At 48.1% G+C, this 12,646-nt stretch overlaps 6 protein-coding genes across 6 annotated transcripts; 2 read left to right on the forward strand and 4 right to left on the reverse strand.

Moving 5' to 3' along the window:
- Window positions 1-332: 332 nt before the first annotated feature.
- M431DRAFT_101040 (hypothetical protein) lies at window positions 333-3,733 on the forward strand (the record flags this gene model as incomplete). Its single annotated transcript, XM_024911285.1, has 4 exons — window positions 333-407; window positions 469-822; window positions 888-2,589; window positions 2,652-3,733. The coding sequence occupies 4 exons, from the start codon at window positions 333-335 to the stop codon at window positions 3,731-3,733; spliced, it is 3,213 nt and encodes a 1,070-aa protein (XP_024767657.1).
- Window positions 3,734-3,897: 164 nt separating this feature from the next.
- M431DRAFT_101105 (hypothetical protein) lies at window positions 3,898-4,177 on the reverse strand (the record flags this gene model as incomplete). Its single annotated transcript, XM_024911291.1, has 2 exons — window positions 3,898-4,044; window positions 4,109-4,177. 2 exons carry the CDS (start codon window positions 4,175-4,177, stop codon window positions 3,898-3,900), a joined length of 216 nt encoding a protein of 71 aa, XP_024767658.1.
- Window positions 4,178-4,587: 410 nt separating this feature from the next.
- M431DRAFT_514039 (hypothetical protein) lies at window positions 4,588-7,903 on the reverse strand. Its single transcript, XM_024920142.1, has 5 exons — window positions 7,764-7,903; window positions 7,205-7,588; window positions 6,185-7,143; window positions 4,996-6,116; window positions 4,588-4,937 (listed from the first exon to the last, which is right to left on the reverse strand). The coding sequence occupies exons 1-5, from the start codon at window positions 7,768-7,770 to the stop codon at window positions 4,631-4,633; spliced, it is 2,778 nt and encodes a 925-aa protein (XP_024767659.1). The 5' UTR covers window positions 7,771-7,903; the 3' UTR covers window positions 4,588-4,630.
- Window positions 7,904-8,166: 263 nt separating this feature from the next.
- Window positions 8,167-9,915, reverse strand: M431DRAFT_514040 (hypothetical protein). The gene is made up of 5 exons (XM_024920143.1): window positions 9,567-9,915; window positions 9,478-9,503; window positions 9,399-9,415; window positions 8,992-9,335; window positions 8,167-8,936 (listed from the first exon to the last, which is right to left on the reverse strand). Exons 1-5 carry the CDS (start codon window positions 9,741-9,743, stop codon window positions 8,382-8,384), a joined length of 1,119 nt encoding a protein of 372 aa, XP_024767660.1. The 5' UTR covers window positions 9,744-9,915; the 3' UTR covers window positions 8,167-8,381.
- A 337-nt stretch (window positions 9,916-10,252) lies between these two features.
- On the forward strand, window positions 10,253-12,024 carry M431DRAFT_129093 (hypothetical protein). The gene is made up of 3 exons (XM_024912389.1): window positions 10,253-10,625; window positions 10,720-10,991; window positions 11,050-12,024. Exons 1-3 carry the CDS (start codon window positions 10,439-10,441, stop codon window positions 11,617-11,619), a joined length of 1,029 nt encoding a protein of 342 aa, XP_024767661.1. The 5' UTR covers window positions 10,253-10,438; the 3' UTR covers window positions 11,620-12,024.
- M431DRAFT_488086 (hypothetical protein) lies at window positions 11,795-12,556 on the reverse strand (the record flags this gene model as incomplete). Its single annotated transcript, XM_024916530.1, has 1 exon — window positions 11,795-12,556. One exon carries the CDS (start codon window positions 12,554-12,556, stop codon window positions 11,795-11,797), a length of 762 nt encoding a protein of 253 aa, XP_024767662.1.
- Window positions 12,557-12,646: the final 90 nt, after the last annotated feature.

A 12,646-nucleotide genomic window follows, 5' to 3' on the forward strand; every position in this document is an offset into this window, starting at 1 on the left:
CTACTTCTTACAGTTTAGCAGAATTACCACTGCTGTGTCTTTGCTCGTGTTTTTGCTGCCCTTACAGCCTTAGCGCAGCAGCATTTAAAGCAATTTCTGTGCCCCGTGCGGTCCAAATGCGCGACTGCAACCCCACTTACCCTCTGAGGAATCTCCCACTGCCCCTCCATTTCGAACTTTGAACTTTTGACTCACTCGAGGCCGATTTCTTGACTCAAGCAGTGGGAGTATAAAGGGCCATCCTTTGCCTTGTTTACTTGTTTTTGGCCACCATACTTCTCGCTTCTATTCATATCCACTCCATTTACTTGCGAGAGAGAGAGAATAGCATCATGTCCATCGACTTTCCCAAGGAGGAGGAGGCCATCCTCCAGCGATGGAGAGAGATCAACGCTTTCCACCGTCAGGTATGTCAACAAAGAATTATAAATTATTTTCTGCTGTGACGCACTCTAACAAATCCTACAGCTGGAACTGTCCGAAGGTCGACCTCCTTATACCTTCTATGATGGCCCGCCATTCGCTACCGGTCTCCCCCACTACGGTCACTTGCTGGCCTCCACCATCAAGGACATTATCCCGAGATATTGGTCCATGAAGGGCTACCACGTCGAGCGAAGATTCGGATGGGATACTCATGGACTTCCCATCGAGCACGAGATTGACAAGAAGCTGGGCATCTCCGGAAAGGCCGCTGTGGAGAAGATCGGAATTGCAAAGTACAACGAAGAATGCCGTTCTATTGTCATGCGATATGCTGCAGAATGGCGCACTACCATTGAACGTTTGGGACGGTGGATTGACTTCGATAACGATTACAAGGTCAGACTCTCATGCCGAGAATCACAATTCATCTCTCCGAGGGCATTACTAATGTGCTGTCACAGACCATGGACCCAACTTTCATGGAATCCCTGTGGTGGGTTTTCAAGCAGTTGCACGAAAAGGGTCAAGTGTACCAGGGCTACCGAGTTATGCCTTACTCGACGGTCTTGACTACTGCCCTTAGCAACTTTGAGGCAAACCAAAACTATCAAGACGTTACCGACCCCGCCGTTGTCGTATCGTTTCCCTTGGTAGACGATCCCGAGACTCACCTTTTGGCATGGACGACTACCCCGTGGACACTGCCATCACACACCGGTCTCGCCGCCCATCCAGACTTCGAATACCTCAAGATCAAGGATGGCAAGACTGGAAAGAACTTTATCATCCTGGAGAATCTTCTTACTACTCTTTACAAGGACCCCAAAAAGGCCGATTTCCAAAGACTTGGCAAAATCAAGGGATCAGAGATGCTTGGGTGGAAGTACAAGCCTTTGTTTGACTACTTCTATGAAGACTTCAAAGATGTAGGATTCAAAGTCCTGAATGCCACCTATGTCACGGCGGATAGCGGTACGGGAATTGTGCATCAAGCACCAGCTTTCGGAGAGGACGATTACAATGTGGCCCTTGAGGCCGGTGTCATTAGCGAGAGCCGCCCCCCTCCGGATCCTCTCAATGATACTGCTCACTTCACTGACCGTGTCCCCGACTTTGCTGGCATGCATTGCAAGGAGGCCGACAAGCACATCATCAAGCACCTCAAGCAGGCTGGTCGACTCATTGTTGAATCTCAGCTTCGTCACTCGTACCCCATGTGCCCGCGCTCTGATACGCCCCTTATCTACAGAGCTTTGCCTTCATGGTTTATCCGCATCCCGGAAATCATCCCAAGCATGCTTCAGAACATTGAAGATTCTCATTGGGTTCCATCATTCGTGAAGGAGCGCCGATTCGCCAGTTGGATCCGGAACGCTCGAGATTGGAATGTTGGACGAAACCGTTACTGGGGTACACCGATCCCGCTGTGGGTGAGTGACGACATGGAAGAGCGTGTTTGCGTGGGAAGTGTTGAAGAACTCAAAGAACTCAGTGGCTACACTGGGGAGCTGAATGACATTCACCGAGACAAGGTCGATCACATCACCATCCCCAGCAAAATGGGCAAGGGCACCCTGAAGCGTGTGACTGAAGTTTTCGACTGCTGGTTCGAGTCAGGCAGCATGCCCTACGCTAGTCAACACTATCCTTTTGAGAATGTTGAAAAGTTCAAGGCCTCGTTTCCTGGAGATTTCATTGCCGAAGGCCTGGACCAAACACGAGGCTGGTTCTATACTTTGCTCGTACTGGGCACACACTTGTTTGGCACTTCACCTTTCAAGAACTGCGTTGTGAATGGTATCGTTCTGGCTGAGGACGGAAAGAAGATGTCAAAGCGATTGAAAAACTACCCGGACCCCAGTATCGTCATGACCAAATACGGATCCGATGCTCTGAGACTCTACCTTATCAACTCTCCCGTCGTGCGAGCGGAGCCGTTGAGATTCAAGGAGACTGGAGTGAGGGAAGTTGTTCAAAAGGTCCTCCTGCCGCTATGGAACAGTTACAAGTTCTTTGAGGGCCAGGTTGCGCTCCTGAAGAAGGTTGAAGGAGTGGACTACAAGTGGAACACGGAGCTGGAAACCACGAACACCAACGTAATGGACAAGTGGATTCTGGCCAGCTGCCAGAGTTTGCTTCAATTTGTTAACGAAGAGATGAAAGGTACGTACTGAGAGGTTGGAAGACTTCATACATCAATTTCGAGGAGCTAACATGTATTCAAGGATACCGACTGTATACCGTGGTGCCTCGACTCCTCGAGCTCATTGACAACACCACCAACTGGTATATTCGATTCAACCGACGCCGTCTCAAGGGAGAAAACGGCCTCAATGATACCCTGCATGCTCTCAACTCCCTCTTTGAGGTGCTTTTCACTCTTTGCAGAGGATTGGCCCCCTTCACGCCTTTCCTGTCTGATACCATCTACCTGAAGCTTGTGCAGCACATTCCCAAAGAACTGCAGGGAGAAGATGCTCGCAGTGTTCACTTCCTCCCGTTCCCTGAAGTTAAGCAAGAGCTGTTCGATGCCGAAGTTGAGCGTAGAGTTTCAAGAATGCAGCGAGTCATTGAGCTGGCACGTGTCTCTCGAGAGCGCAGAGCCATTGGCCTTAAGACACCTCTTCGAACATTGGTTGTCATTCATCGCGATCAGCAATACCTCGATGACATCAAGTCACTCGAATCCTACATCACCGAAGAACTTAACGTTAGAGACTTGATACTTACTTCAGACGAAGAAAAATACAATGTGCAATACAGTGTGACGGCTGATTGGCCGGTGCTTGGCAAGAAGCTCAAGAAGGATATGGCTCGTGTCAAGAAGGCTTTGCCTGGCTTGACCAGTGAGCAAGCACAGAGCTATCTCACCGAAAAGTTCATCATTGTTGATGGCATCCGTCTAGAGGAAGGAGATCTTGTTGTCCGCCGAAGCGTAAAGGAGGATGAGGCTTCCAAGATGCTGGAGATCAACACTGACAGCGATTTGTTAACCATTTTGGATTCGGAGATTCACCCTGAATTGGCTCAAGAAGGATTGGCTAGAGAGATCATCAACCGGGTTCAGCGCCTGCGCAAGAAGGCTGGCTTGCAGCCCACTGACGACATCAAGATGGAATACAAGGTCTTGTCAGATCCTGACAATATCGGACTGGAGGAGGCGATTGTTTCTCAGGCGTCTGCTTTTGAGAAGGTCCTTCGCCGGCCGGTCGAGAAGCACCAAGAGGGAGCCACTAATGAGCTCATTGCGGAGGAGGAACAAGAGGTTCAGCAGGCCACTCTTTTGCTGAGACTTGTAAAGCTCTAAATGTAGAATGCCATATACATGGAAAAGAATGAAAGACAAGTAAAATAGAAAATAGAAAAAAAAAATTGTTCATTAGAATTAAGTCTCTGTAAAACCCCCCCTTTTGTTCTATTATTTACACCTTTCTCACTGCTGTCTGTAGTGACCAATTGAACAAGCAGCTGTCAGCTCTCTGCAATGTATGCAAGTAGATGGAGGATATTTGGTGTACTCACCAGGTAGCAGTCTTTCAACCTCAGAAACTCTCGAGCGCATTTATCCTTGTACACATCATTATAATCCGCCATGATGCATTTCCCATATGCAGCAGCCTAAGTTTTTCCTTAGCACAACATTGAGAACTGGGGCAGAAAGCATGACGGAGTTTTTGCCCACCTCTACCGCGCATTTGGCGACTGCCTTGGAAAGCTTCTGGACGGGGCGGGTGGACGTTTGTGGATTCATTTATTTCGTTGTAAAGAAGCTTCTGAATGAGATTGATTAAATGCGTGAACTCTAGTGAATTCTGGTGCGATGTTATGGGTAAACTTTTGAGGGGCGATGTGAAGGAATGATGATGAGATGCTGGCTGAAAGGCTCGGGGAGTGGATTTTGGGTTTGGTGGGAGGTCTGTTAGCGCTGTGGGGAAGTTTGGGTTGGATTTCTTCAGTTGCTTGTGGCAATGACAATTAAAATGGATTTTTTCGACTCAATGAAATCAATATTATAGCATATTATAAACATGGATGATTTTGTTATTTATGGGAGATTTAAATTCTCTGTATCAATATATACGATAAAGCTGATAGGTGCTCATTGTAGGTTGGGGCATATACTGGCATCATGCACTGTGAATACTGTACAACAACAAAACATGCAAGAGTGGATTTCTTTCATTAATATCCTACGTCGAAAACACTACTTTGCTCTATCATCACTCTGGGCCAAGTTTCTCGAACTATTGTTTCGATGCTCGCGGGCGAGGATCCCCGGGAACATCATCGGGTCGCTTCCAGACAAGTGATTATCCGTCTTAAGAGGCTCTCCTGTGTGAGCGTCGACAAACGACACATGTCCCTCTGACTCTCCATCCTTGGGCTCGGCCGCCGTAGCAGCTGGGAAAGGCTGGGTCTTATTTTCCAGTGGTTCTGCTGCTTGAGCGCTTCCTGGCATTCCATTTGCCACGAGGTCATCGCCAGAGCCGTAATCAAGATATTTTCTCAAGCTACATCGATGAAGTAAGTATATGTATGCGCGAAGGGAGGAATATGCCAATCACTTACATGTCTCTCTCCTGGAGGAGTGTATGGTAGCGGAATTCTTCTCTGCGATCCGGCACATTCGTCTTCACCATCTTGTTCCCATCCTTCCCGGGCTTCTCAAAATCTTGGCCCAGCCACTGTTTCTTGATGGCTTTCTCATAGCCACTCTGCTTTACCGAATTCTTTGCTAGCTCACACATGTCCACTGGACTCAACTTGTATATCTGTGCAGCCACAGCATACTCTTCGATCAGGGGTTCCTTGGTGAAAGCAAATTGCAACGGGTCGTCTGTGGATAGAGAAACGTTCAAGCCGCGTCTGAAATACTGATGGAATGGGTTTCGTTCATAAGCAAGGAACAAGGCGTTGTTACTTAACGGCGACATGGCAATTCCAATTTGCTCCAAATAAAAGATATACTGGAGCAGAGGAACCTTGCGAAGAAGCAATCCATGGCTGATACTATGACAGCATAGTGCTGCCACGGCCAAATGTTCACTATCGCCTGCTTCTCCACAATGAGGTCGTAGAACGAATGTGTTAAAGCCGCGACTCCGTCGGAAGTGATTCAACGAGGTCATGTTGGCATACAAGTAATAGATCCAGTAGCTGTATGGGGGATTCTGCTTCGTATCCCAGGCTCGGGGCACAGGGAACTTCTTGAATAGACGACGTTCGATTTTGCTTTCATCATCGACGCTGTCAAAACCAATAACGCGCTCCAAAAACACATGTAGCTTTGGATGGCTTGATGGATCCTTTGTGACTTCGAATAGGGGTTGGAATACATTCTTTATAACCTGCTCAAATGTATCCATCAAGCCGCTAGCTTTATAGATGTCGTAGAGACGAGGGATTTGAACGAGCCAGCGGACGTTGTGAGAAAAGAGCTTATTGTCTACAACCCAGGCTGCAAGCCTATCCCACTCATCTATGGACTTGCCATAGATGGATATGCGCCATTCGACCATCTGGTACTTGCTGGATTCCAAGTCAGCTATCACCTCCTTGGTAATCTCCGCCAGGTAGCGCCCGTGGATGAAATTATCGGTTTTGAGAAAGATGGTCCTCAGGCGCGACTCGCCAATGGGGTTGTACTTGAGGTTGAATTTATCGAAACGGTGAAAGGAATCGGTGTGTGCCTAGTCGGTCAGAATACTGGCATGCTGGTAGATTAAGTCCGCTTAGGATGTTTAGGTTTGCGACTTACATGCATATCAAGTGTATCTATGCTCAAATCATACGCCGTCAGATTGATACTGGCAAAGACCTCCGCCAAGGTGAGATGCTTGCCATCTCGGAAGAGCACAACTTCGTTCGGATACTTCTTCATCTTGCTCTTGATGAATCGCAAGAGATGTTTCTGATTCATGCATGCAGAGTGGTGGACGTGCGTATCCACCTTTCGGACATTGTAGAAATCTCGATGTGGCACTTTTTTGCTATCGGCAGTCTCCTGGTATTCATTCAGGAGAACATATAGGTTGAATTTTCCCTCTAGATATTGAAGTCGACGAAAAGCAAAGCTTTTGCTTGGGCCGTCAGATGAAACTGTGAGAAGTTCTTCCAAGTCGATGTAGAATTCTCGGATAGTAGGCACGCGAATAGCGGGAGTTTTGCTGCTTGGAGTGTCAAACACTTGATAGACTCCTTCGCTGTCCATTTCAAAGGTCATCTCGCCGTTTTCAGGCAGGGGAAGTAAGTCTTCGAAAAAGAAATCATCTCCAATGTCGTGGCCGGGCTTTCTTTTTCGGACAGGCCTCTTTCGTTCAGTAGTAGTTGTCGAAGAGCCTGCGCCTTGCTTCCCGGCCTCGTCAGTGCCATTACCGTGGCTGTGGATCCATGCTGGGTCAGGAGGAGGAGGGTATATTTCCCAATCTGCATTATCCCTGGGGTTGTCGTTTGGCCCTTGGTTAGAAAGAGAAATGTACTTGCGTCTCATGTCAAGTATTCTCTGGATCTGCTTTGAAATCGCACTGAGCTCAGCCGTTATATGAGGCTCAGTGTCAAAGAGTCCATTGCCTGATAATCCAGCAGCGGGGTCATTGGCGACCCTTGTTTCATTAAAGCCGTGGCTGGTACTAAGACTGGGCTTCAGAGGATATGAAGCATTGGGGGGGATTGTCGATTCATACGGCCTGGCAGGAGTGTCTACGACTTCTGGCTTGTCTAGTACCTCGATCAGCAATCCGTTTTCTTTTCACATATCGCAGACGGATTTGCTAATCACCATCGAGATCAAGAACCAAGGAATCACCACCCCACTCTGTAGCTGGGCGTGAGCCTGAGAGCATGAGAGGGCTTCCGAAAGGAGTTGACTGCGGCCATGGAGAGTTTCCCGTCCGTGGGTCAATCTTGCTCCGCTGATAGAACAGCTTTGCATCCGTCTGGGTCATCTGAAGTTCTGCAACAGGATCATAGAACGTCGTGCGCTCTTGGAGATCTCGTAACAACATTCCATCATGGAGATGTTCCTCGTGGCCCTCGAGAGAATCTGGATGGATTTCAGGGTCGATCAAGCCACTGGTAGCCTGCCCTTGGACATCTTCATCATCTCCCTCTTCTCTGGTACGGACCGGAAGGGATATGCCGTTACTACTATGTAGCGCGTGGTCTAGACGAACGTGATTAGGAATTAGATCGCAGTTACGGCATTTCAGCGACGAAAAATAACCATCATAAGGGCAGAATGAAAAGAGTCAAGGCAGCCCCATTTATTAGGTTCAAAATACGGCCCAATGAAGCGCAACTGTGAAGCCACCAAACGCTTATCCCGGGTATGAACTCACCAGGCATAACTCAATTCGTTTAGTCGGCCGTTTAATATATGGATACCGGCAAAATGAATGTGCCAATGGCTGAGCAGTTGGAAATGGGATGGGCCAGCTAGTCGGTGGTGAATGGTTCAAAGTTACACAGCAAGATTTCGTTTGGCACAAAAACAAAGAGCCGCAGCAAGGCGATCTCAGGTACTTTTAGGTACGGGATACATGCAGGCAGTTGGATTAAAGCTAATCCGCACTTGTGTTTGGGTCGCTCAAATTAGGACTAGCGCCTTGCTGTTTAAATCGAGCCCTTGTCTCTTATTGAGTCTGAGTGTCATTTCAGGGATCAAGTGCCGGGTCTTATGAGAGATATGAGATCGCGGGGCGATTTTAAATGCATGCTGTATTACAATGTCGGGAAAAGAAAGGCAATTGAACTGTAAATATATTGACCACTTACCGTCTATATGAATCTAAAACGCGACTTGTACTCTATATAGACTCTTCTAATTGGCCGTTCCAAATTGGATTATGTTGAGAAGTCCGTCTCTTCGTTTACTTGCATCTTCTATCAATGACAAGGCATTCGCTCTAGACAACAAGGAGATCTAGCTTTTTGACGAGAAAATTCCGGCAACGGTATCACTCCTTCTTCTTTTCCTTGGTCGTGGTCAGGGCAGGTTTCGGGGCAACGCTGTAGAGGCCGGCGGCTCCAAACACTACTACCGCGCTTAGCAGGGTGCCAGCTTTGAGAGTGTTGCCGAATAGCCATATGCTTAGCAAGAGGCTCATGAGTTTTCGAATGCTGAGTATTATCGTAACGGTGAGTGCCGACGCGTTTGCGGCAAGGAGGTTCACGCCACGAATACAGGCATACTGGGTCAACACGTTGGCCGAAAGATAGGCCAATTGGGATGGAACTTGAACCGGCGGCAGTGACGCAGCAAATGGTATGTTTAGTGCAACAGGAGTGCTCTTGGTTAGCACGATTAAGTTGCGCCACATGGAGGGCGCAAAGGGCAAAAACAGCGGCAGCGACAAGATGTGAGAATAGAAAAGATTCTCCTTCCACTGCGGCCCGTACTTTCGATACGTTGCCTCGGTATACAGCCCCATGATCGCCGAAAGTACTTGAGCGACAAAGATAATTAAGAGCCCAGGATTGAATACAGGGTCAGAAATATCGTCACTCGGTTTCTGTATATCATGTTAGACCGAGAGGAGAGCATCATCGGTGACAATGATGACATACCTTGTCCTTTGAATCCGACCAAGCAGCGAGGCTGACGCCAATACTCAGCAGAAACACTGCAAATATTTGGGGGCGCGAATACGTCTTGCCGTAAAGATATCCGGCAGCCATGGTGGTTATGCTACCTCCAGATCGTAGAATGATGTGAACCGGTACGGATATGTCATAGCTGAAGGCATGATTGTTCAACACGTTGATCGTAAAGAACAACAGGATATTGACAAGCCAGCGGCTAAGCGGGACGACGTTGGGAGTCAGGAAGAACGGCGGGCGTGATCTATCGAATTGCGCTACGTAGCCCGTTATAGAGACGAATAGGAATTGAACGAAAGTTACGAGGGTTCCTATGTGGATAAGTGCAAGGTTGGAATCGGTCGTCTATGGAGGGTATGCAAGTGCAGGTTTACCGTTTGTCGGCTCGAAGCTATTCGGTGTACATGTCAGATCATGTAGGTAACTGAAATCGGCATTGAGTGAAAGGCTTACTTGATGATTGCCTCTAAAGCATAAACCTGCGGAATCAAATTGTTAAGTCACGCGATCACGAGCGGCCACCTCTGGAATTAAGGACGTACGTTGGAGCAGCATCCACCGAATATCAAGACTGTGATTACCGCCGTGGCAAGCAACGTTGAGCCGCTGTCCACAGCAAAGTGGCGCGCAACATTGGCCAATGTCGGTGATGGAGGCCCCTTGTTCGATTTTGACTGAGCACCCTTGCCTGGTGTCAGTTTCGTTGGAGGAGGCTCCATTGCGTCTCCAATCGTCGAGGCAAGATCATGCCTTGTCGAGGAACAAACATGTGGCAAAGAAACACTTTTGTTCGGTACAGCCTACAGGGATAGGTAGCTAGGCCAAGGGTAGTGGTTTGTCATCTTGGCTGAATTAGCATGGGGGTAATTTAGATAAAATCCACCAAACGACGGGATGAGCTCGTCAATTAATTAAGAATTTTTAGAAATAAATCTTGGGCTTTCAAAAAAAGACAAAATATTCAACTTAGAACTTTAAGAAAATAGGAAAATTTAAATTTAAATAAATTATACAAAATACACTTATTAAATAAAATATAATGGTGATATCTCCTTGGATAATGTTTAATATTTATATGTTATTTTGTTAATAATATTAGTAATATTTCTTCAATTTCTTCTAAAGTACTACCCTAATAGATGTAGCTTGCCTCGCTAGCTTGGTGGAGGGGTACTGCTAGTATGACGGAACTCAGCGACGTAAGTCGGATAGGTACCTAATTGCTGCTTTGGCGATTCCACCGTTAAACAAACCACTGATCACGAACCCACGACCTTGAAACCAATCGGCGTCTTCTCCCGTGCTCTCGCCGTTTACAAACCGCTGCGACCTGCTCTTACTCCTCCAACTCTTCCTTGAGCATCGACTCCTCCGATACACTGCTCAGCAAAGGTCCAGTTCTCAGCCAGCTACAATGCCGACCACCACTGCGGAAACCCTCTCGCTGGTTACGAGAAACGTCTCTGTCGCTCCGCTTGTCCTCCTCTCCGCAGTTGACCACTACAACCGAACAGTACACAACAAGACAAAGAGGCGGGTGGTTGGAGTCCTCCTCGGCCAGAATGATGGAAAGAACGTGAGGGTGTCGAACAGCTTTGCGGGTACGTCAAGACACTAGGCAGGGAATCTGCAGAGATTCCCTATCCAGTATGACTGTATGGTTGTATTTTCTAACGAGCCCTCTTCTTTGTGTAGTCCCTTTCGAGGAGGATGAAAAGGACCCTTCAGTATGGTTCCTGGACCACAACTACGTCGAGTCTATGAACGACATGTTCAAGAAAGTAAATGCGCGCGAGAAGCTGGTGGGGTGGTACCACACTGGACCAAAGCTCCGTGCCTCTGATCTCGAGATCAACGAGCTGTTCAAGCGCTACACACCTAATCCTCTACTGGTCATTATTGATGTCCAGCCAAAGGAATCGGGTGTCCCTACCGACGCGTACTTTGCCGTCGAAGAAATCAAGGATGTAGGTTGCCCTCAGTGACGCACTGGAGAGACCAAACTGACTCTTCTCCTCACTATAGGATGGAACGACGACTTCTCGAACTTTTGTCCACACACCGTCGATTATCGAGGCTGAGGAAGCGGAGGAGATTGGTGTTGAGCACTTGCTAAGGGATATCCGTGACGTTGCTGTTGGCACTCTGTCCACGCGCGTCACTAACCAGCTCCAGTCTCTTCAAGGACTGCACCTTCGGTTACGAGACATTGGTGCCTATCTCCAGAAAGTCCTTGATGGACAGCTCCCCGTCAACCATACGATCCTTGGCAACCTACAAGACGTTTTCAACCTTCTCCCCAACCTCTCTACACCAGACGATGACAGCAAAGCGGGAAGCCACGAACTATCACATGCCATGAGCATCAAGACCAACGACCAGCTGATGGCCATCTACCTGAGCAGCTTGATACGCGCCATCACTGCATTCCACGATTTAATAGAGAACAAGATCCAGAACCGACAGCAGCAGGACGAGAAGGAGCCAAAGAAGGACGAGGCCACTAATAAGGATGAGAAGAAGGACGGCGCTGTGGCCACCGCAAACGGAGAGGGCAAGGAGAGCAGCGACAAGGAGAAGCCCAAAAAGAAATAATGAAAGGGAAAGGTCAATTTGATGCCGTCTGAATTTTGGTAGGCGAGCAGTGCTTAAAGTAATAAGTGAAATGGTGCTTTCTATATGTTGATGATAGCAAACTGCTAGGCAAAAATCAACTCAAATAGACACTTTGCATGATTCACCTGTCCTGTGCAAATTGAAATGCGTGAAATCAGTGACCCCCAATTATGCCGGCCAACTCTTCCTTTGTTGTGTATCTATCTTGGACGTGGCCGCCAGGAGTCTTCCTCCATTTCTCCGCCAACAAGCATGCGAGAAGGTGTTTACAGCACGGAAAATCCTCGAGTGATGTCAATCTATCCAGCCCCAAGTTGCCGAACAATCCCTTCGGTGGAGAGTTTTGAACTTTGTCGCTACTATTGGCCACATCGTAGTGGGAATACGCATCGAGGGCGAATCCACCACATGAACAGCTCCATGCGTCAAGATGCACTGCATATACCTTGGTTGTTTGCGGCGTGTGTCGCTTACGCCGAGATGTAGTGGAGACGGCAGACTGGACGGTGTACATACATATCTGATCTTTGTGGTCCATTGCTTGCAAGCTGTCAGGGATATGGCCTTCGGACTGTTCGTCTGTATTCTCAGTTTCTCCGTGTTTATGGATACCATCAGGAGATACTGATGCTGCTGCCGGTGCCTTTTGCGACTCGTCTGCCACCAAGAGACGGCTGACTAGCCCACGATCCAGTAGATCCAAGGCCGGCAAGAGGAGACTTGGGAAGATGACATGAAGAGTCAACAATTGCCGCCGCCAGTTTCCATCCTCAGCGGATGATGGCGTCTCTCTGATCAACTCGGCATCACCAGGGTTATCGCTGAAACCACCTGCGGTACGGAGTCCGGGCAGAGGTGATGGCGGAATGAGAGAAGCGAATAGCTGGTGGTGAGATGGCAGAGGATGCTCTTCCATTATGAGGTGTTGTTGTCTAAGTGCGAGTCCTGGTATGAGTTGAATGAGGTCTCTCAAGTCTGGATCTCGCTATGTATAGCGTTGGTGATG

Source organism: Trichoderma harzianum (assembly GCF_003025095.1).
Source record: "Trichoderma harzianum CBS 226.95 unplaced genomic scaffold M431scaffold_30, whole genome shotgun sequence".
Taxonomy (NCBI): domain Eukaryota; kingdom Fungi; phylum Ascomycota; class Sordariomycetes; order Hypocreales; family Hypocreaceae; genus Trichoderma; species Trichoderma harzianum.